This window comes from Stylophora pistillata, chromosome 12, assembly GCF_964205215.1.
Source record: "Stylophora pistillata chromosome 12, jaStyPist1.2, whole genome shotgun sequence".
Lineage (NCBI taxonomy): Eukaryota > Metazoa > Cnidaria > Anthozoa > Scleractinia > Pocilloporidae > Stylophora > Stylophora pistillata.
This window is the reverse complement of record NC_142530.1, coordinates 28,221,546-28,245,464: the sequence shown is the minus strand read 5'-3', so window position 1 is coordinate 28,245,464 and position 23,919 is coordinate 28,221,546. Positions and strand designations below refer to the sequence as shown.

The 23,919-nt window shown below is 40.2% G+C and overlaps 6 protein-coding genes across 7 annotated transcripts in view; 2 read left to right on the top strand and 4 right to left on the bottom strand.

Moving 5' to 3' along the window:
• Positions 1-151, bottom strand: part of LOC111344049 (uncharacterized) — a 7,326-nt gene extending 7,175 nt beyond the window's left edge. The window contains exon 1 of the mRNA XM_022951254.2: positions 1-151. This exon is cut by the window's left edge and continues 21 nt beyond it. Coding sequence (XP_022806989.1) covers positions 1-52 — 52 coding nt within the window. The 5' untranslated portion in view covers positions 53-151.
• Positions 152-327: 176 nt separating this feature from the next.
• LOC111344054 (uncharacterized) lies at positions 328-3,360 on the bottom strand. 2 transcript variants are annotated; one of them, XM_022951259.2, is made up of 4 exons: positions 3,200-3,360; positions 2,381-2,461; positions 1,986-2,086; positions 328-838 (listed from the first exon to the last, which is right to left on the bottom strand). In XM_022951259.2, the coding sequence occupies exons 1-4, from the start codon at positions 3,261-3,263 to the stop codon at positions 644-646; spliced, it is 441 nt and encodes a 146-aa protein (XP_022806994.2). In that variant the 5' UTR covers positions 3,264-3,360; the 3' UTR covers positions 328-643. The 2 variants fall into 2 exon arrangements, with proteins under 2 accessions (XP_022806994.2, XP_088597335.1); XM_088741209.1 differs by lacking the exon at positions 3,200-3,360 and adding an exon at positions 2,738-2,864.
• Positions 3,361-7,497: 4,137 nt separating this feature from the next.
• On the top strand, positions 7,498-10,831 carry LOC148719501 (uncharacterized). Its single transcript, XM_088741208.1, has 2 exons — positions 7,498-8,775; positions 10,476-10,831. The coding sequence occupies exon 1, from the start codon at positions 7,679-7,681 to the stop codon at positions 8,762-8,764; it is 1,086 nt and encodes a 361-aa protein (XP_088597334.1). The 5' UTR covers positions 7,498-7,678; the 3' UTR covers positions 8,765-8,775; positions 10,476-10,831.
• A 3,745-nt stretch (positions 10,832-14,576) lies between these two features.
• Positions 14,577-15,956, bottom strand: LOC111344043 (uncharacterized protein K02A2.6). The gene is made up of 2 exons (XM_022951250.2): positions 15,774-15,956; positions 14,577-15,341 (listed from the first exon to the last, which is right to left on the bottom strand). The coding sequence occupies exons 1-2, from the start codon at positions 15,954-15,956 to the stop codon at positions 14,577-14,579; spliced, it is 948 nt and encodes a 315-aa protein (XP_022806985.2).
• On the bottom strand, positions 15,378-16,715 carry LOC111334721 (uncharacterized). The gene has a single exon (XM_022940534.2). The coding sequence runs from the start codon at positions 16,690-16,692 to the stop codon at positions 15,973-15,975; it is 720 nt and encodes a 239-aa protein (XP_022796269.2). The 5' UTR covers positions 16,693-16,715; the 3' UTR covers positions 15,378-15,972.
• A 4,867-nt stretch (positions 16,716-21,582) lies between these two features.
• Positions 21,583-23,859, top strand: LOC111344041 (uncharacterized). Its single transcript, XM_022951247.2, has 2 exons — positions 21,583-22,095; positions 22,353-23,859. Exons 1-2 carry the CDS (start codon positions 21,695-21,697, stop codon positions 22,381-22,383), a joined length of 432 nt encoding a protein of 143 aa, XP_022806982.1. The 5' UTR covers positions 21,583-21,694; the 3' UTR covers positions 22,384-23,859.
• The last annotated feature ends 60 nt before the right edge of the window (positions 23,860-23,919 follow it).

Below are 23,919 nucleotides of genomic sequence, written 5' to 3'. Positions count from 1 at the left end.
GCTCACTTCCGTCTACTGCAATACACACAACTCTGGCCTCAGAACTCGCCATGCTGTTACCTCTGATAGCTGAACAACGACCACTAGTCACTGAAATCAGACCTATTTTCTCTTTGCGTTTTGTTAACAGCCAATGTCAGCTCAGACTGCATGACGCGTGACGAGCGCGTGCGAACTTGCATGTCCGAAACGGGCATTCTACCTCTGGGAGGGGAGAGTTGACAAATTGCTGTGTTCTAGATTTTTCATTCCTTACCATAAGCTTAAGACCTTCCAATTTTTACTGATTTTTCTCTGAGTCCGTGGTGTCGACAAAGACAAAACAAGTTTGGTTTTTGAAGAACGCGTTTTAATTTACAGTACAAATCTTTACTGATAAATGCCTACATATTTTTATTACAGTTCCTTAATTAACCAAAACATCTTGGTTACTGTGCGACCTCTACAGACTTGAAGAGCATTTCCATTCCGCGAAGTGAGTTCAATCAGGCCATAAAAGACCACATTCATTCGATTCTAAACTCTGTCGTTCTCGCTCGATCGGTTTACTTTTTACAAAAGTTTAAGATAAAAATGAAACAGGTTCCGAAGCGCATCTATAGTTAATTCGCTTTAGAGGGGTACTAGGAGAAGTCTGTTTGCTCTATTCCTTTGGTACCACTACCACTGGTACGTGGGCATGGTGAACTACATAATCGCTCACACTTCCTAATATGGTGCGGCGAACTGTTCCCGCACCGCGACTGCCAATCACAACAAAAGTGGCCTCCTCCTTCTTGGCAACCGCACAGATCGTCTGTCCAGGAGAGCCAGCTTGTACAACAATCTTTGCTGACAGCTAAAAACAGAGGAAATAATCAGACAGGAGAAAAATTACATATGTTGCACGATCCTCGCAGTAGATAGCGCTATTTAAGCAATAGCGAAAATCAGACCTGAAAAAAACCAGGCCTGTACGGGATTCGAACCACTGACCTCTGCGATACTAGTGCAGCGCTCTATCAATTGAGCTAACAAGCCAACTGGGAGTAGGCCGTTAAGTTGATTCGTAATAAACCCGTGAAAGTGATAAATGAGATACAATGAAATATATGAAGTTCATATATTTTGTACTGCGGTATTAGATACATATGATGCACGATCCTCGCAGTAGATAGCGCTATTTAAGCAATAGCGAAAATCAGACCTGAAAAAAAAAAAAAAAAAAATTGAAAAAAAAAAATGTTTTTCAGGTCTGATTTTCGCTATTGCTTAAATAGCGCTATCTACTGCGAGGATCGTGCATCATATGTATCTAATACCGCAGTACAAAATATATGAACTTCATATATTTCATTGTATCTCAGGAGAAAAATTGTTAGAGAGAGAGTTTATCAAAGAGGACGCAGGGTGGGGGGGGGGTATTAGAAAGTGTGGGAATTGTCGGAGAGGAGAGCTCTATAGGGAGAAAGGGGACTGTAAGAAAGAGGGGTCGTAAGATAGAGAGGGATTTGACAAAGAAGGGGATTTATAAGAGAGATAGAGGAGGTTGTCAGAGAGAGGAACTTATTCGTTAGAGCGGGGAAGTATCAGAGAGAGGGGGAGCATATTCAAGAGAAACGGATCGTCAGACGGGGGGCGCTTACAAGAGAGAGAGGGACTGTCAGGGAGGGGGCTTATTAGAGAGAAGGTTTTATCAGAGCATGGCTTATCAGGCCCCATTTATATGTTCACAACCTCATGTAAACGGGCGGCTGAATTTTGGAAAGAAATAAGTAGAAGTCAGCTAGCTCTGGGTAACTCGGGGAGGGGATTGTTAGAGAAGGAACCTTATTGGAGAGAGAGAAGGGCTTGTCTGAGAGGGGGTTATCAGACAAATTACAGTACTCTCAATTGCAAATTGAGTTTTATCGATATGTAATCAGAATTAGAATTGGAAGCTATGGGTTTCATTGTTTTTGTGATCAGAAGATATAGGTACTAACTGTATGGAATAACACCTGTACCTTCAAGTCTTTACATTTTTTCTCATATTTCTTCTCCAGTTCTTTTATGGTATTTTGGTGTTTCACAACCTCACTGTGCCATGCATCGGTAGCCATCATATCTTCAAAGACAACAATAAAAAAATGTTTCTCTTTTCTTTATTTCAGCATATGTATCCATCAGAGAGCGTAAACAGCCTCCCAATTCACCTTTTCTTGCCCCATCTTGACCCTACTCAGAAATCTATTTCAGCTTTATGCCTTAGAGAAACAAATGTAGTGCCTATAAAATCGTAAGATGACCCCTTAATTTCTGCAATGAATTCTGCTAAGTACGGAAGTTTCAAATGTAAAAGACTTCTCCCCTGGCACCTCCACTCAATGTATTTCACTCAAGGTGCAGAGATAATACTTACGAGGCATAGCCGGGGTCGGCAGTTCATGCGAGTGTATTACAAGCAGTTTATCGCCATCATGGTAAACATTTGTCATAAACCCTGCATAGAATAAACAAAGATGGAAACAAAAAAAAAGGAGCTAAACAAACATCTAAGCTACTCTAACACAGATGGATCTCGAGGGCTGAGGAACAATAACGTTGACATTAGCACTTGGTGAAAATTGTTTAACAAATGAGGTTCTGTCTAAAGAATTTAAACCAAAAAGTTTGGTTCAATGACACAACGTTCTAGCAAGATGGGTGAAGATGACACGTAGCGTGTCATTTCAAATCCGTGTGGGTAAACAGGTATATAAGAACAGATACCCCTTACTTCTTCCCGTGGCTCGTTTTGGTATCGAAGCTCCCCACCGTCCTTAGTATTACTTCTCACTTCTCCGTTGGTATTATATCATTTGGGCGAAATGAAAATTGTTGTATCAAATCAAGTCAAATGGCAGGTTTATTTTCGATGCAACGTAATCTGCTTGCAAGATAATATATTCACCTCCGTGCAGATTCTCACGCAAATGTATTCTTGTCGCTCTTCGGGTCAAACCATCGATTAAATTTTAGCAGATTCTCTTCAGACAAGGTATTCATAAAGTAAATATTAACTACTCTATTTTGGCCGTAACATATGCACATCCTTGAGTTGAAAACAGTTTGACTTGTCGTGTACACAACAAGCTGCCGCTCGACTTGAATTGTATTTACAAACGCATTTTGCGTTCGTGGAAGGTACAATGATGATTTCATGTAGATCACGGATTTAAACGTGTTCTTGAGTACTTACAATCAAATGCCTTCTCGCTGTGTTCGCTGGAATCCACAGCAATGGCTACAAGTCTTCTTGACATGATAAGGAGCGCAGCAGTCTCGAAGGCGTAAGAGTAACTAACACACGTCTGAGGTGTTTTGTTTAATTTACATATCGTGACACATCGTATAATGTCAATTTAGTCACGCGATGTCCTGTAACTGCAAACACGTTTCCCAGAAAGCTCTCTGGGGTTAACAACAGCGCGTAAGAATGGAGTAAACGGTAATGGAGAAGTTTATTTCTATCAGACGGTTCGTGGTAATTTTGTACTGAATGCTTTTAGTCTTTCACCCTCGCCGCTTTCAGAGTTAGGTTTGGATCTGCCGTGGACTTCAAAGCATCCAATATCAGGCCTTCATCTAATACTCTCAAGTCTGGTATTGTTTGACTCGATTAAATTGCGCCTATACCCTTAGCTTGTGTTTACTTCATATTTTTTAGGAAGTCAACGTGCCGCGCGCTAGAAAAAGCTTGGCCCATGATAATAAATATATGTGATTCACCAGACGGGAGGTCCGTGGTGGAAAAAACTGCGTCCGAGGTCTTTGGGCCTCAGGTGGTACTCAAGACAGAGGGCACAGTTTTTTTTTTTTTTCCAATACAGACCGACCTAACCTAGTAAATAACATTTTTTTATATATAAATTGTGGTTATTCATGAATATATCATCAAATTTGTGTATTTTTCAGAAAGGATACAAAATGCACGCGGCCTCTAATTGACGCACAAGACACTGACTGTTGGCAGATTCAACAACAGTAATAGGGGTGGCGAATGGTAAATGCGAGACTTTGCGAGACGGCAAGAGTAGCATTTTTCTTTGCGAGCCCGATACCTTTTGAATTTTTAGATTGCGAGACCGAGACTTCAAAGGGTTTTGAGTGCGAGCGCGAGACGTTCAGACTCTTAAATTGCGAGCCCTAGATTTGGTTGAGAGCTACGAGAATGAGCTAGAATGAGCTTGTACAAAAGTCTCCCAAATGATTCTTTTGTTGTAAGCCCTTGCACGAAACATCATATCTGAAAATCTATCAACACTCAATAAATTTTATTTTTTTCCTGGCCATGACCTAATTTCCGGTCAGGAGGTTGCGCTTGGTCGTTTCCCTTTGATTTTTTGGACTGACGCACTGCCACTTACAACTCTGGAAGTCGTCAGAAAGAACGCGCGGCCGTGTTTGAACTCAGTTGAGGTGGAAGCGTTCAAAACAATGGAGAAAACCGAAATGGGCATAAGGTCTTCTTCTTCTCATCGGAAGCGAAAGCACGAATCACCTAGGTACTCTATATATAAATGTTGGTATTTATGAATGTGCCGACAATTCGCTGTTAGTCTACCAGTAAAACTTCAATCCCGGCCTCGCGAAAACAACCACGCCACGCTTGGCCAGTCAAGTCCCGCGGTCCTATAACTGTAAGCTACTATAGCTAGCTATGAAAGATCTAGGCCGCAAGTCGCACTGATGGTGGTTTTACCTGGGATTGTTTGCCCAAGATGGAAAAAGTTGGCAAAGTAGGTCGAAATTTTAAAACTATCGTACACTCTATCGCTTTCCGGCGATCGCGTCGAAAGCGGGGAAATCAAAACCACCAGCTACGTATACAGGAAATGAAAGTTAATATTCAAAAGATTAATTTTCCTGGAAAACAAAGTTAAATCAAACTAAGTATTTGATTAAGGGTCTGTTAAGCATAGCATTTTCTTATTTGTTTGCTTTTTTCAATTTATAGAAGACGTCATTTTAAAAAACCAACAAACGAATCAGGACTGCGAGACCCTTAGCCTTGCAAAAAATTGAGACTCCGAGACACCTTCGTATAAAAAACGAGAGTGTGAGACGCTCACAACCCCTGAAAAAATGAGACTGCGAGACCTACGAAATTCGACTAAAATTTTGCGAGACCCAGAGTTTTTGAAGGACCATTCAAAAGCAAGTCCAACGAAACCACTATAAACCACAGGCGGCCCAGGTTCTGTCACAGGCTATTTCACAGTGGACTATTATAGAGTTTGTATAGTGGTTTACTTGGACTTGCTTTTGAGCTCCGTAAATATAAAGTTGTGTTTGTTGTTTGTTGTTTGTTGTTGTTGTTGTTTATTATTATTATTTTACAGAACATTACAAGCAAATTTACACAACCCGCATATCGCATTAGCTAGTCTTGCCGTTAATTAATTTGAAATAAATAAGTAAATACTACACATTGCAAGCTAAAGAAGTTTGATTACCACAATAAACTAAAGAGATTTTATTACTACAATATTATTGGGGTTATAAGCCATGCATAGGGTTCTAGATTTGCCATTCACCTTTCTCTTTTCTGTATAGTTTTAGATATGCTTTTACTTATCAGATTATTAGACTTTGAATCTGTTCAGATTTGACTCCGTTATTTATAGTTTTGCAGTAAATGGTTTGAACCCGGGGGTAACATGTGAAGGTGTAGTCTGATCGTCCGGGTGAGTGTAGTGACTCTGGAAAGCTGGTTTACTAACTTAGAACAGACTCCCCTAAACAGATGTCAACAACTACCCGCCCCATACAAATGACTCATCCACGACATAAACATCACAAACGACCGAAAAAGAACAACCTAGCTTTACCGACAGACCGAAACAGACCAATCACGAACGACTTACGTCACTTGAGTCTTACAGCCAATAACATCACGGCAAAACCAACCGATCATTTCACACGAACTGGAATAAGAACATTCTACTGACAACAATCACTCACTTGACTCTGATGATGACTTCCGCACAGGTTGTCGAAACGTCAGTCACTGCCACCGACAACAGTCCTTCTCAGGACTACACTCACCCGGACGATCAGACTACACCTTCACATTTATAGTTTTCCAGACGCTTTGACAAAAAAAAAAAAAAGAAGGAGTAGATGTGAGCCGAAAGTGAGTTATTTTGGATCACTTTTTACGCTGTTAATATTTTGTATTGTAGAGGATTTTATAAGCCATGCATTAGTTTACTACAGTGAATGGGCGTTAACATAATAGTCCTCAATCCCCGCAAGTATAGTCTAAAGCAACTTATGAATTTTCCTTTTAAATGCTCTTTTCGTGAGCTTACGCAAGTCAGGGTTTAGACAGTCCATAACTTCGTACCAAACGCAGAGAAAGACTTAAATTTCACATGAAATCTAAATTTCTGTACATAAAAATTCTCTGTGGATGAAAAACGCGTGTTATATGTATGGACGTCAGATGAATTAATAAAAAGCTCGCGAATATTCCTTAGTGTAGAGCCAGTAGAAACGTCATGCATTATGGCAGAAATGGTTTCAAAATAGAGCATATTAATGGGTAGGATATTCGAAGTTATAAAAAGGGGGACAGCATGCGATATTTTGCTGGAGAAGAAAATAAATCAGAGTACACGCTTTTGTAAGGTGAGAATCTTTTTTAAATCACTCTGAGCTGCCTGGCCCCAAGCAGCTATACCGTAGAGCGTGTAGGGAAAAATCAGCGAACGGTAAATTTGAAGAAGGGTATTTAAAGGTACATGATGTCTAAGCCTAGCGACTATACCGACTATTTTGCTAATCTTCGAAGCAATATGATCAATATGAGGCCTCCAGGTTAAGTTCTTGTCAATTAGTAGAACCAAAAATTTTACATAATCTTCGCATTCAAGAAGTGTGAATCCATTGCTGTTGTTATCCGGAATTCTGATACATAGCTGATGATTAATTCTTTTTTGTGCTGGCTTAAAAACGACAAAATTTGCGTTCTTCACGTTAATGATTAGTTTATTAGCATTAAGCCAATCACAGACATTTTTTAGCTCATTATTAACTACGGTTTCCAGGGATTTCAAGTCCTTGTCAGCATATAACAGGTTTGTGTCATCAGCAAACTGATAAAAGCCAAGTTTACTGCTACAAAAATGAATGTCACTAATATAAATCAAGAAAAGTAAGGGGACTAACACAAATCCTCGTGGAACTCCAGTTACCGAATTTTTCTTAGATGAAATATGGTCATTATCAGAATATGTGTTGTTTGCGTTCGATTAGTTAAGTACGACGAGAACCACTGATGTACAATACCTCTCATCCCATTATGGTGCAATTTATCAAGTAGAATAGTGAGATTGACAGTATCAAACGCTTTTTTAAAATCGAGAAAAATACCACATGTGAACATTTCTTGTCCATATTAGTTTGTACTGTATTCCCTATGTCCAAAATTGCATGCTGAGTGGAAAATTTCTCTCTGAAGCCATACTGGGCTTCAAATAATAGTTCATTCTATCTCGTCATCACTGCCCCAGGGATCCCATGAGATAGCTAGACGCATGCGCATAACCAGTGCCTTTCGCCCGCAAATCAGTTTAGCACGGTGACTACTTATGCGAAGAAAATCTTCCATTTTTACCTTCAAGTTTCTTAATATCGGGTCTGCAATAAAATCACTGGGTAGAAAACGCCTAGAATGACTACACCAGGTTTGGAACCCGATATTCAGTGCTCGAACGATGCTGTAGACCAATCTTCACAGAACATCATGGTGGGGATCCTCAGAGGACTTAACGATACTTTGGCACAATTGACCAAAGCTTCAGAAAAGCAGACAGCGACGCTCACCAGTCTTAAAGACGACATCCTCCTTCGTCCTGAATCAGACGAGGAGGCAGAAAAGGAAGACTCAAACATGAGAAATACACAACTAAATATTACTGCCACGTTAAATAATGTGCTCGACCCGAGCGACTCTTGCGTGGTGAAAGAATCTGCTGGCTCTGACTCAGAAAAGCAGAATGATTTCCTCGAAAGCCTTACTCAAGCATTGGTACAGACCAGCGATAAATCTCCTGCCATAACAGAGAAGATTGTCAGTCTAATTGATAATATGGCTTCTGGAGGTCTTTCACCAGAAACGGTGAAGGAAAGAGTTGATAAATACCCTCCACCAGAAAACTGTAAGTTCCTGTGTACTACAAAAATTAACGAGAAGGTTTGGGATCTGCTTCCCAGGAGGAGCAGAACAGTTCACCTTGCTTTTCAGAAGGTGCAAGAATTGCTTGTTCAGGTTTTACCATCCCTGTCGATTTTGGGGGACCAGTTGGTAAAAGACCTTCAAACTGGCAAACCCACTAACGTCCGTCAGGTCCTGGACCAGGTCATGGACAGCATTTCCCTTGTGGCTAATGCCAATTATAAACTTAATATGAAACGACGAGAGCTAATCAAGCCCGACCTCAACCCCACTTTCACCAGGTTATGCAAAGAGGACATCAAGCCCTCTACAAAGCTATTTGGGGATGAATTGTCAAAACATCTAAAGGATATGGCAGACGCAAAGAAAGCGGGCCAGCAGATGCAGAAGACCTCTGACACCCGCACATCCAGCCATAACTATCTAAAGGCTGGGAGGCAGAAATTTCGACGCTCAAATTTCAAACCATACCACCGGACATTTACTGGCCAGAAAACATCTCAGACACGCCCTCTTTTAGGGTACAGCCGGGGACACAAGAGTGCCCCGAAAAAACCCAGCCGATCCAACAACAAAGATTAAACGATAACCAGGTGAGGACACATCCTAAATCATTTATGGATGGGGATTACTTGCATCTAATGGTCCTTATTTTTTCAGCAGGACAGCTGAAGGACCATGTTGGTTCCTGGGAGTCTCTGACAAATGAGCAAGTCATACTTGATGCCATAAAGCACTACCATATTGAGTTTGAAGCTAATACCTCTGTCCAACCTCACCCACCAAAACAAATCCACTTCTCACCTGGTGAAAGGGAGATAATAAGTGAAGAAATATCTACACCTCTCCTAAAGGATTTTTGGAACAAACTGAATATGTAGAGGGGGACTTCCTCTCAACTATATTTGTACGGCCTAAAAAAGATGGCAGCTACAGAATGATTTTAAATCTCAAACCTCTTAATGAATTTGTTTCGTACCACCGTTTCAAAATGGACACTATTCAAACAGCTCTTAAACTCATGCGTCCGGGGTGCTTTATGGCTTCAATTGACCTAAAGGACGCATACTATTCTGTCCCTGTTGCTAAAGAGGACAGGAAATATTTAAACTTTGAGTGATAAGGGAGTTATTATGAACACACATGCCTACCCAATGGCCTCGCTTGTGCCCCCAGGCTGTTCACAAAAATTTTAAAACCTGTTTACTCTCATATCAGATCAATGGGCCATCCTTGCATGGGGCACAAAGATGACTCTTTCTTATTAGGATATGACTACGCTGCTTGTAAGAGGAATGTCCAGGACACGATTGACACATTCCAAAACCTGGGATTCGTAATTCATCCTGTGAAATCAGTTTTTATTCCCACACAAGAAATAGAATTTCTTGGGTTTTTACTTAGCAGTATTCTTATGACATTTAGACTTCCCCCTACCAAAGCTACACGCGTACGTATAACCTTTCAGAATTTACTACTCAAAACTGAGGTGACCGTCAGAGAAACTGCCCACGTCATTGGCTTGATAGTCTCAAGTCTACCTGCAGTGCAATTTGGAGAGTTGTATTACAGGAATCTAGAAAAGAATAAGGTCCTTGCACGGCAGGCTAGCAAGGGTAATTATGATGGGCCATTATATCTGTCTAAGGATGCCAAAGTGGATTTGTCTTGGTGGATGAATAATGTGCACTCTTCTTTTAAGAAGATTGTTCAGCCTAACCCTGACATGACCCTGACAACCGATGCCTCAACTAAGGGCTGGGGGCAGTGTATGGGGAACAGAAAACTGGTGGCCCTTGGAGTTTGAAGGAGCAAGGGTTTCATATTAACTACCTGGAGCTAAAAGCAATTTGGTTAGGTCTCAAGTCTCTGTGTCATCACGTGATACAGAAGCACATTAGGATTCAATCTGATAACACTACTACAGTAGCTTATATCAATGCAATGGGGGTATCCAATCTGCAAATTGCAACAACATGGCCCGGCAAATTTGGCTGTGGTGTATTGAAAGGGAACTTTGGCTCAGTGCCTGCCACATACCAGGCTCCATCAATGTAGTAGCTGACTCGGAATCTAGAGTATTCCACACCTCCACTGAATGGTCTCTATATCCAGATGTGTTTGATCACATTAATGAAATGTGGGGCCCTTTTGAAATAGATCTTTTTGCTTCCCGACTTAATTTTAAAATACCTACGTATGTGTCTTGGAAACCAGACCCTAATGCAAAATGTGTAAATGCATTATTCATGCAATGGAAAGAACATTATTTTTATGCTTTTCCACCTTTCAGCCTGATAGCAACTTGTCTGCAAAAAATAGAACAGGATCAAGCTACTGGTGTAATCTTAGTCCCTTTCTGGCAGACACAACCTTGGTTTACAACGCTCCTTCACCTTTTAATAGACAACCCAGTGTTGCTGCCTCAGCTGGACTATCTCTTGACACAACCTCACAACAATGCTCTACACCCCCTTCGCAAGCAGCTAAAGTTGATAGCTTGCATGGTCTCGGGAAAAGCCTCTAGCAGCGCAACATATCAGAGAAGGCTGCAACAATCATCTTGCAGTCATGGTCAGATGGGACGCAGAAACAATATAAACTGTACATCGAGCAGTGGATTGACTTTTGTTGTGAACGACAGGCTGATCCCTATAACTCACCTTTAATACCAGGATTTCTTGGTCAGCCTCCATGAGAAAAGCTTGAGCTACACTACCATTAACCCTGCTAGTAGTGCCATGTCAGCAATTACCCTTTCTAATGACCAGAAAACTATTGGTTGCCACCCACTTGTTTTTAGATTTTTGAAAGGCATTCCTGCTTACTGCCCATATCAAACAGAGCAGGCCAGGCTACAAAGCACCCACAGTTGTTTTGAGAGCATACCCAGCCAATCCATCCCTTTGTGTTGGTACTTGCTTAAAAGAGTATCTTAAGAGAACAAAGCTTCTCAGGGGTATGGAAACTAAACTTTTTTTCAGTTTTACTAAGCCATATAAACGGGTGTCCAGGGAGACTCTTTCTAGGTGGATTCGCACTGTCATGACCTCTGCTGGGGTGGACATAACAATATTTAAGCCACACAGTACACAAGCAGCAGCTACTTCAAAGGCTAAAACAGCCTCTGTTCCAATCCAAGAAATCCTGAAAACTGCTGGGTGGTCATCATCGAGATGTTTTGATAAGTTTTATGACGAACCTGTGGAATCCTCCACATTTGCTTCTGCTTTTCTCAAGACTGCATAGTCCTGAAATTGGACTTGTTGGCAAATGGTTTTTTGTACTACTAGCTTTAACGAAACATCTTCTAGACAGAAACTTTATTTAACATTTATGTTTCTTAACATTACTTTAATGTTACATACACCTGCATATGGTGTTTTAGGTTCCAATTGATACATAGATTGTAATACCTACATCACTCATTGCTCCGTTCCTCGTGCTTTTTATTGTGGGGAAGATACTTATACCCTCAGTTGATATTTGTCATGTAAATCTGTTTGACTTACTACGTTTCAGTTAATAAACTGATTATAGTGATTCATCATTCACTGTTTGTTCCTCATGTGACTGTCTTGGCTTTGAAATCTCATGGGATCCCTGGGGCAGTGATGACGAGATAGAATTGAAAAATTAAACGAGACTTACCTGTAAGTTAAAGTTTGATTGGAATTCTATCGAGTCATCAAACTGCACTAAGGGATCACATGCCCACCCTTGGGCAACAAATCATACTTATACATTTGATTTTAGTGTTATTGACATTACAGTTCTTATGCAATCTACTTCATGGTGATCAGACTGTCACATTCGGCTATAAATACCGGTTATGCGCATGCGTCTAGCTATCTCATTGATCCCTTGATGCAGTTTGATTACTCGATAGAATTCCAATCAAACTTCAACTTACAGGTAAGTCTCGTTTAATTTTTCAATTATATTCGATGTATGATTTCAATCGGTTGTAAATGATTTTTTCAAAGATTTTATTGAAGACGGAGAGTAGTGAAGTAGGACGGTAGTTGCTAAGGTCGGTCTCATCGTCGCCCTTGTATACCAGGATAACTTTTGCATGTTTTAAGGATATTTTCCACTTTGGACAGAGAAGTTGATAAGCTCAGTTTTGTATCCTGAAGGATATTAGAAGTGAAATAAAAGGATAAACAGAAAACACGTGGGGTTCACAGTAGATATTAACTCAACTTTATTCTTCTGGTATCGCATCATCTTACATCACGTGACCTACAAATACTACATTTCCTCCTTCCTATACAGTTTTTTTTAACCATAAACATAATTTTCTAACATAAACTACAAACTCAACCTGTTTGGAGGCTTGATCACTCGCCCTGATCGGGTGACCACCGGACCGGTCTCGGATTTACTGTGGGTTGGTTCAATGGGCCTGGTAATGGCTGTATCGGGACTCTCACACCCAGAATCATCGCTGCTTTTTAATTCGATATCATTTTCAACGATTGGTACAGCAATAACACCAGATTTGCTAGATAATTCATTGTTATCTTTAGACGGAATTTGGGAATTTCCATCGGAACTGAGGAATGCGCCTTTAAAATCCAAGGATGGATTCTTTTTAAACACATCTGGTGTAATCTTTTCCACATGGGAATCCAGGCCTCTGGCATCATCTGGTATCAAGTGATTAGCGTGTACAAAACGACGATTATTACCGGGCCACGTACAAGATAAGTTTCAGGGCCCTTTACTGCCACAATAATGCCTGTTATCCACTTCTCCTTCCCTCGTCTAGTGTTTTTTACCCTAACTGGTTGATATAAATCAAAAATTCGCCCTCTCGGGTGGAGCCCATCCCTGTATAATTTGGATGCTACATGCTTCTTTTCTACATGTCTTTGCAAGCTGGGTTTAACCGAGGAGAGGTGTGTTCTGGGCTCTCTTTTTAAAAACAGCTGAGCAGGGGTTTTGTCAGTTGTGGAGTGTGGTGTGTTTCTGTAGTGGAATAGGACATTAGCCACCTTGTGCTGAAGTGACCCCTGGTCAGGACAAGTCCGGTATGTCCTTTTGAAAGTTTGTACATATCTTTCTGCCAAACCATTTGTAGAGGGATGATATGGGGGGCACAAAGTGTGTTTAGTGCAATTCATTTTCGAAAATGTCTGGAATTCTCTAGCCACAAATTGTGGGCCATTATCATTGACCACCTTTAATGGCAGCCCATATCGAGAAAACAGAACTCTCAAGACCTCTATGGTAGCATCTGCAGTGGTACTCCTCATCGGAAAAACTTCCATCCATTTAGAATGGCTATCAACCATCAGGAGAAACTGTTGACCTTTCACCTCAGCATAATCAACATGAATTCTCAGTCAATGCTCAGTTGACCAAGGCCACAGCAGCAAAGGAACTGCCTTAGAAGAATGATGTACCTGGGTACACACATCACAAAGCCTTACCCTCTCTTCTATATCAAGATCAATTCCAGGCCACCACAGAAAGGACCTGGCTAGTGCTTTCATCCTACACATACCTGGATGGCACTCGTGTAATTCCTCCAGTAAACATTTTTGTAAGCTCAATGGGATGATGACACGCCTACCCCACAGTAAGCACCCATTTTCCAGCGCAAGCTCATCTCTACGATCCCAAAAGGTCTAGGCTCTGGACTCGGGCAAGTGCCTAGCCAGCCAGAGGAAGTATATTCATATACCTTTACAAGCAAACCATCTGTCTTTGCACCTTCAGCTATCTCTGCTGCAGTTACGGGCAATTCATCTGTCACCGTTGCAAACACATAATGCATATCTGGATCCAAATCCTCATCATCAGGCAGAGACTGTAGTGGAAATCGACTGAACAAATCTCCATTAGCATTGTCAGCTGAAGTTTTGAATGCAATGTCAAAATCATATCCAGACGGGAGTACAGCCCATCGTTGTAAACGGGCTGCAGCCAATGGGGGAACACTAGATTTTGGACCAAAAATGCGAGTTAGAGGTTGGTGATCCATTACTAGTGTAAACGTTCTACCATAGAGATAGAGCTGAAATCGTTTAATTCCAAAGATGATAGCCAGCCCCTCTTTTTCTATCTGGGCATAATTTCGTTCAGCACTGCTAAATGTACGAGAAGCAAACTCCACCGGCCGCTCACTGCCATCTTCCATCAGATGACTCAATACCGCCCCTATGCCATATGGACTGGCATCCACACTCAGTATAAGAGGCTTTTGTGGGTCATAATGGACTAGAACTTGCTCACTAGAGAGAACTTCTTTGGCCCATAAAAATGAAATTTCACACTCTTTGCTCCAAAACCATTCAGCGTTGTTCCCAAGAAGTTGGTACAGTGGGTGCACTTTGGACGAAAAATCCTTGATAAACTTTGAGTAATGATTCAACATGCCTAAAAATTATCGCAGCTGAGACACATCTTTAGGTCTAGGGGCTAGGCGAATTGCGTCCAGCTTGCTCTTAACAGGACTGATACCCTCTTTACTCAAAATATGCCCCATATACTTCACTTGAGTTTGAAAGCATTGAAATTTAAGGCCATTCACCTTAACATTGTGCTTTGCCAGTGTTCCAAAAACCTGTTTGATCACTTCCATGTGATTGGTTGCTCCCCATGATGTTGCCACCAGAATGTCGTCAACCCTCACCATCACACCCTTAATACCTGACAGGATAGAATCCATGACGCGTTGAAATTGGGAAGTTGCAGTTTTTACCCCAAAACACAGGCGTTTGGATCTAAATAAACCTTTTCTAGTGTTGATGGTTAGTAGCTGAGAGGACTCTTCATCCAAAAATAATTGGTTGAAAGCACTGGCTAAATCAATGACAGAAAAGGTATCAGGAATCGCCCCATTTTGAGACAGCAATGCAAACATGTCTTGTATATTGGGTAATTTGTACACATCATCTTCTATGCGTTCATTAATGGCCTTGTAGTCCCCACATACTCGTATGGATCCATCAGATTTAGGGACATGTACCACAGGGCTTGCCCAATTGCTGCTAGATACAGGATATAAAATATCTGATTCAACCAAGCGATCATACTCTCTTTCAACATTCTCCACAAGCGAGTAAGGGACCGGTCTATCCTTCATGAACACTGGTTTGGCACCCTCTTTAAGTTTTAAGGATCCCTTAAAACCCTTGATACCAGAGCCCTGAGCGCAGAACAACATCTTGTGTTTTTCCAATACATCATTAAATTCGGCTGGAAAATCTCAGATTTAGGGATTGAAATCTCATTCTTGGGGATTTCTACTTTAACGTGAAACAAGTTCTTCCAGTCCACCCTTATTCTACTCAACCAATTTCGCCCAAACAATGCAGGGAGATTGCCTTCTACAACAATTAAATCGAGAATGTGTTCCTGATTTTCAAATTTCACTGGTACAGCAGTTTTTCCCACTACTGGAATCTTTTCCCCTGAATAACTGCGTACATTTACTCCCACAGGTTGAATGGGATGATCTGATAATTCAGCATCATAGACATGTTTAGACACTGAAGAACGAGATGCCCCCGTGTCTACTTCCATTTTACAATTAATCTGCGCCCTGAACATTTACTACATACGGTTTGACGCGATTTACATACTCAGTGGACAATTGTTCAATTCCAGCTCTGTATAATCCAAAGGCCACACCTTCAGCTGCATCCATAGGTGTGCCTCTTGCATGACTACCACAGCTTCTTACACTTTCATCATCAGAAATACTATCGCAACAGTTCACCTTTGACTCCTTTGTACCACTTGATCTTCGTTTAAACTGCATTTGTGACAATCGGGCCTTACATACCGGGGCGTATATGACCTCTCTTCTGGCAGTGATGGCATGTGGCATTTTTGAATCTACATGATTCAGATCGATGCTGCATACTTCCACATGATCTGCACTTGTCTGCCCTTTTGCTGTTCTGCTCCACGTTGCGTCCAGAATTGACATGTTGAACCTTCTCGGCTTCACTATTAACTAAATCTCGCATGTGTTCTATATTCGCTTTACCCGCCAATTCATCTGCAATACATTTGTCATGGGCCGCCGCGTAGGTTAACTCTCTTACTGACAGGAGTTGACGTTGGGTTCTGGACATTTTCGGATGTAATCCAGAGACAAGTCTATCTCTTAGGGCTTCAGACAGAAAATCACCAAAGCTGCATGTTGATGCCAACTTTTTCAGTTTCACCACGAATTCTGACTCGCTCTCGCATTCTTCTTGGGATGCCGTCCAAAACTTGTGTCTTTCCGCCATCACAATAGGAGCCGGTTCAAAGTGTCCTTGCAACAGCTGTGACAACCGGGTAAACGTCTTGGTATTCGGATTCTCCGGATCACATAAATTCTTCAATAGTTTATAAGCATCTGGACCGATAACAGCTAGAAAAACATTCACCTTTTTATCGTTATCGATGTCATTCGCCGCCACGTAGGCTTCGAAACGATCGGCATAATCACTAAATTTCTCTGACTTTTCGTCGAAGGCGCCAATATTGCCAATGTGTGCCGCCATTTCTACTCTCTGTCTAGATTTTGGATCCCATCGTCGTCGCCAATTTTGTATCCTGAAGGAAATTAGAAGCGAAATAAAAGGATAAACAGAAAACACGTGGAGTTCACGGTAGACATTAACTCAACTTTATTCTTCAGGTATCGCATCATCTTACATCACGTGACCTACAAATACTACAGTCAGCTAGTGGTGAAGCGAGTATGCTCTTTGCACATTTCAAAACACGAATAGGGCATGAATATAGTCCATAAGCCTTGTTTGGTGGTAAAAGCGAGATTTCTAGTTCGATATCTGATGAAATGACTGGTTTAAAGAAAAAAGGAAGTGGTGAAATTGATATTTGTTAAGTATTCGATATAGTGATAATTACTATCTTGTACATGTGCCGCTAGCTTTTGGCCAACCGTAGAATAGAAATCGTTTAGTGCGTTCGGCAATTCCGCAGGGTTACACGTCTTACCATTCCCGTTTAGTCGTTTAAAGCCAACAATGGGTTTTGATTTTCTTTTGTTTCGGTTCAGTACGTCGTTGATTCCAGTCCATGTTTTCTTCATATCGTTCATATGTTGTGTGAAATATTTGTGATAATAGAGCTTTTTACTAAGACGAATTAGAGATGTAATTTTGTTTCGATAGAGTTTGTATTTGTCGGTATCCCCTGAGGCGAATAGAGCGTTTTTAATTTTTATAGATTTGATTAGCCCTTTGGAAATCCACGCTTTTGAAGGATTGCTTGAATTTTCGCTTTGATAGAGGTTTAAGCGGAGCATGTTTGTTTGTCAGTTTGTTAAGTTTGTCATAAATTTTTGAAAAAGCGATATCGATATTTCCATTTATTCTTGCAAGAATCGATTCCCAGCCGACTTGCGCTAATTCAGAGTTATAATCCTCTTCTGAAAACCTAGATAAGTCACGCACCATGGTCTTTTTAGGGAAATTTGTTTCGCAGGAGAATTCAGTCAAGCAGAATTGACAGTAGTGGTCTCTTATGTCTGAGATAATGTTGCCACTTGTGATTCTTCCACAATTTTTATTTACAAAAATGTTGTCAATTAGAGTGGCCGAGTTGCTGTATACTCTAGTTGGTTTATCAATCGTTGGAATGAACGAGTAGCTTTGTAAGGTGAGTAAGAACTCTTTAGTGAAGTTACAGGTCTCGGCATTGAGGAGGTTTATGTTGAAATCACCCATTATGTAAACTGTCTTATCGGACTCGCTGAATCTCTCGATGGCTTCATCAAAATATGCCTGAAAGCTCTCTGGGGAATTGTGCTGTCTGTAGATTGTTCCACAGATAATATTGCTTTTCTTTTCAAAGAGAAACTCCACCCAGAGAGCTTGGAAGGCGTTGGTTAACGTTTTTTCTATTATCTTATACTTAAATTTGTCACTAATGTACATACCAAGACCTCCGGCGGAAAGAGGTGATGGAACGAATTCAAATTCATAACCTGGCAGACATGGTAAATGATCTGGTAAATCAAAATTTGTAATTTTAGTCTCAGTTATCCCTATAACACTGAAATAATATTCCAGTTCGTTTAAAAGATGAGTTTCTAGATTTTCAAAATTTCGTTTCAGGCTTCTGACATTGTTGTGAAGTAAAGAAAACTTCGGAATTCCAGTTCTGGTATCGACATTCAAGCCGTTTTTCATTACATGAAAACTGTGCGGGAAATAATATTGGCTTCGTTAAATTAGGAAGGTTAAAATCAGGGTTGATTGAAATAATAAAAGAAATAAAGTCTTACCTTCATACAGAGTAGTCTGTGCTGTTCTTGTCGCGATTGAATTCTTGTCGCGACGAGAATTTATAAAACTTTATATTTGCGGAGCTCAAAAGCAAGTCCAACTAAACCACTATACAAACTCTGTAATAATCCACTGTGAAAGAGCCTGTGACAGAGCCTGGGCCGCCTGTGAGTAAACGAGACTTCGAAAATTGTCGCGTAAGTTGACGAGACTACGAGATCGGAAAAAAAGTTTGCGAGACTCACGACTTTTCAAAGTATCTGATTCAACTTTTGCGCAAATACTGTTGCTTGAGGCATAAATTATTCTGAGTATGTAGTTTAAGGATTTTATCTGAATATTAAGAGTCTTTTGAGCCAAATTATCACCGTTAGAAGAGAATTATGACGTAGTGGACCAAAAGCAAAAGGCAGAATAAAATTTTATCTGTAGTTTATTCGAGTTCGTACTGTTACTGTAATTGTAATAGCAATTGTAATAATGATACTAATGATAATAATAATGATAATAATAATAATAATAATAATATGTAGCATTCCTCCTCAAAGATAATAGTGCGGAATGAAAAATGGGTAAATAAAATAGACAGAAAAAAATAAGCATTATTTTATTCTCGTCTATGAACAGGTAATCTCTTAAAAGTTTAATCACGAATTTTTCTTCGACTGTAGCTACTTCAAAGCCATCGAAAACTCCAGTTGCCTTGAACTTCGTTTTCGTTTTCGAAATTCGGTAATCAGGGGAATCTCAAGTTAAATCACCTTTTGAACACTCGGATCCACTATCTTAGTCCTAGCATCGGTTGCAAATGATTCGCAAGGTAATGTGATCCCTGCGATGTCAGTGAGTTGATATACTCTTGAAGAGGCTAAAACAAACAGGAATAATTTTCAGAGGAAAAATGAAGGGAGAAGTAATTGCTCTGTGTGTACTGGGACATTACTTAGGGAAAAAGTCCCAGCCACTATTCTCCTGGTGTGAAGTAGAAAATTTTTGTGAAAATCTCTTCCCCTGAGTCAGACGGTTTTTCCTAAGTAATCGGTCTCTCGAAATCGAACTTAGGCTGGGTTTGTAAATGGATGCAAAATCTTTGAGCCCCACCCAGTGTTCGGCATTGGTCAGTTCGCACCCGGACGATCACACTACACCCTTACTTTACCATTGCTTTTAAAATCAAATCTCAGAAGATTCCTGGCCAGCCATCAAACAACGCAAGAGGACAACGTTTAAAAAGAGAGCGAAATGTTTTGAAGATGTCCATTGCTATCGTGTTAGTGTTCGCAGTATGTTTCCTGCCATATAGTATCTGATTGATCCTGGTCCTCAATCCATCCGGACACGATATCATCTTGCGGCTTCCAATACTTCACAGCTGTTACCCTTATTTTAGTCCATTCATATTTCGCTGTGAACCCTTTAATCTCTTCTGCTTTCAGCGGAAATTATCGTCAAGGCCTTAAGAATCTCCTGCACTAATTTTCCTGGTTTCATGGATGACCCAAATCTTTTCTTTTTTTAGTTTGAGCTACTGACGAACTGTTGTGTGTTGGCTAACCGCCTCCCGGTTTGCTCAATGGATGGTAGAGCATTGGACTGTTGTGCAGGAGGTGGAGGGTTCGAGCCCCGGCCGGACCAACACTCAGGGTCTTAAAATAATTGAGAAGAATTTGCTACCTTTCTATGACATCAAGAAATGGTTAGATATTCTAGTCTTCGCGGATAGGGACGAATAAATGGAGGTCCCATCTCCTGCAGGGTTGGGGTAGGAGACGTTAATTTCCCACGCACGAGATTACTGTGTGATGGATGTCCTCCCCTGGGGTGGGATGGGCGGGTTAATAGAGGGCCACAGGATTATTAGTTTAACTACTGTCACTTGCTACCCTCTTGAAATAAAGTCTCTCTCTCTAACCAGCTTTATACAACGTTTTTGGTACAACTACAAATAGCTAAACTGGTGACTCGAATAGTCTTTAACTGAAATTTGTTCTTGCTATTAGATCGGATTGATCATATGTAAATTGGTAATATCAACTAAGTTGAAATTGCAAATTGGCCACCGCAAAGAGCTAAAGAGCTGACCTTTCGAGCGTTAGCCCTTCGTCAGAGCGAAGTCTGACGAAGTCTGACGAGGGGCTAAAGCTCGAAACGTCAGCTTTTTACTCTTTACGGTGGCCAATTTGCAATTTCAACTTAGTTGATATTACCAAATTACCATGTTACCCCCACCAATGCAGCACCACAGTTTCTTTAGAAACTTAATTTCCCCCTTTAATCACATGTGAGCCTTGAGTAATAAAGGTAACTGACATTATATAACCACAGCTATTTCATGATCATTGTGTTCGCGAAAACTCAACCCGTCCGTGCCTTGTCAAAACCGAAAACGTATGATTTAATCAAAATTAAAAAAAGAAAAAACGAAATAAAACAAAGAGCTGAACAACATAACTAGGATCTTGCTTACCTGGAACGAAATTCTGCGCTTTTTAAAACTATACTTTCCATTTTACTTCCTTAGCAGCCTGTACATTGTAATTTGCTTTTACCACAGGGACCAAAATTTGACGCTCAGCAATGTTTACACGCTGAATAGCCGACCGCACCAGATGACTCAGAATTAGCGAGATTATGCGGTCATTTATGTGACGGAAAACGGCAAAAATGAACTTTTGATTTTACTAGGTTTTACCATAAGCCTTCAAAATACTCTGCACTAAAAAGGGAAAAATCCCTAGTTCAAACAGCTGAAGGCAGATGGTTAAAAATTCTAATAACCTCCTCCGTAGTTTGCCGCTAAAGTCCCATTAAACATTTTCGCCAAGGCACCAGCTGTCAAACGTTATTCAATATGAGTAAAGAAGGCTATTTCAGTGTTCGCTTTCCATTAAACTGTTTTTATTGTCTATTAAGTAATATTTCAAAAACTCGTGCTTCGTGTTTCATCGGGGTTTCCAAACACGAGAAAACTGATGAAAGCACGAGGCCGTAGGCCGAATGCTTTTATTGTTTACGGGTGTTTGGAAACCCCGATGAAACACGAAGCACGAGTTTTTGAAATTACTTCTCCAACAAAAGAAAATTAGTGTCAATTATCATTTGAATAAGTTTTCTCAATTGAAGTATTGTTTATGGTGAGCAGAATGTGAATTTGTATACTGACAATACTGAATTTCATTTGTATTTGCATTTCACGTTGTTTACCTACTAGTTGCATTGTGAGTATCGAGCAAGCACGGTGCTTTCGAAGATGACAGAATATTGTTTTCGACAACCGAAAACCTTTGAGGACGAGGAAAAGTGTGTCGTTAATGCAGTTCCAAAGTCGATGCAATACAAAAACAAATGGGCGGCTCGTATTTTTGAAGAGTGGGCAAAAGCCCGATTTCTGAAAGTAGCAACTTTGGAACCAGGTGGTCTTTTTAAAGAATATGATCTGCACAGAGTTCAATCGCTGGAAACTCCTTTATTCCAAATGGATGCTTTAAGCGTTAATTATTGGCTGACAAAGTTTGTTCAAGAAGTTGACAAACCGTCCAAGGAAAGATACCCACCGAAAACGTTATATCAGATTGTGTGTGGATTGCGTCGCTTTATGGAGGAGAAGAATGAGAAGATGGATTTTAATCCTGTCGATGCTTCGGATAAAAGGTGCAGTTTTGTTGCTGTATGTAGCACTTATTACTTATTCTGAAATTGAAATACATAGACAGGTAAAAACGAACGATATAAAATCCCGACGTTTCGGCGACTTCATGACGCCATTATCAAGGGTACAAATGAAAATAAAATTAAACGTCGGGATTTTATATCGTTCGTTTTTACCTGTCAATGTATTACTAAATCTTTGTTAATACGAAATTGAAATAGTGTAGTTTTATTTAGGGATATCATTTTGTGTTTTACAGGTTCTCTATCTTTGATCCGACGCGTTCTTGATGCAGAAATGAAAGAGGGAACAAGGTTAGGGATGTTGTTGTCAATAAAGTTGTTTATCGCCACGTGTTTTTCTTGCTTTATCAATACGCAGATTAAGAACATTTGCATCTGTGTTTGAAATTGTTTCAAACACGGCCGTGTTTTCAACTCATTTTTCATTGGGTTTCTAAATCCATCAACCTGACCAGAATAAGATGCTCTGGTTGGGTAGGAGCTGCATGAATAATTAATGAGTTGGAGAAATACAGATCACGCGCCTCACGCCTTTTAATTTTTGACTTGATAATTGTTTTGAGGTAGACTTTCCGCGTACATATTTTGAAGAATTCACTTGTCCCACAAACTGTTAGTGATCGGGAGCTCTTTTCAGAGCTCACTGAATCTTCGATCACCCAGCACCAAGTATTTACACATTAAGAAAAAGGAACTGATGGTCACATCCAGTCCAGGGATAGCACTATCATAAAAAGCTTGAAGGAAACGGTAATCATAAAATAAGGCATTTATTCGTATGCTTTACTTTGTTCGTCTTAACCAGTTTTTCCTTTTGTCTATTCGGAAGTGCTTGTGTAAGAGCGATTCAGAGACTTTGTGTCCTTCATTTAAGATAGAAGAAATTTTTCGATGAGACAATCGAATCTTGAGCAGGAAATAATAGTGAACACCCTCTCTTTATCAAACTGTCGAAGGCTTGCTATGAAACAAAAAGTATTTCGATTTTAAGTTGTAGCGAGAGATGAACAAGTAATGGCCTTCGGTAAAAATCGAACGCAAATGGTTATTACAAATCCAAACCTTGAAAATAGCTTGAGATATGCACGCGTTAAGTGTGATATCAGAAATAAAAGATTAAACAATAAGTTACGAGGTCTTAGTTTCTTGGCTCTGCCATGACAAGTTAATGAGCTTAGGCAGTATTCCCGCGTTATCTTCCAGCAAAGAGAGCCTCCCTGTTTACGCTTCGCCGCAGTTTCAGATCTATAATACTTTCGCCACTGCATGTAAAGGCCGTAAGACTACGTAGGATTGAAGTATTGTGCAAATTAAAAATTAAAATTTATTATACTAGAAAATGAAATCATGGTGGAATAAGCTGTGTGCATTTCGTGGCCTCTCTATAACTGAAAAGGAGGATTAACATGCAATACGAGCGGACATTTTACTCATTTACTCATATGGGTTTCGCTGAAGTTGAGGTGTGGCGCCGTAAGAGACAGTAAACACACAGCCATTTTCGAAATTCAAACTAAAACTAAAATTCGTTTTTTGATCAACGTCTTACTTTATTAACACAACGGAGACAGTGGGAGTAAAAATAATCAACCAAAGAAATAGCTTTCCACGAAATTATCATTGCAAATCAAGTAAAAAAACAAAAAACAAAAAACAAAAAAAACACACACACAGATGTGAGCCGAGAACAAAAGTTTTTATATAAGAAATAATTTTTGGATCCGTATCCAATTACACCAAATAACAAATTGTTCATTGGTTTTACAGAATGGATGCGGGTCTTGAAATAATAGTTGGGTACTA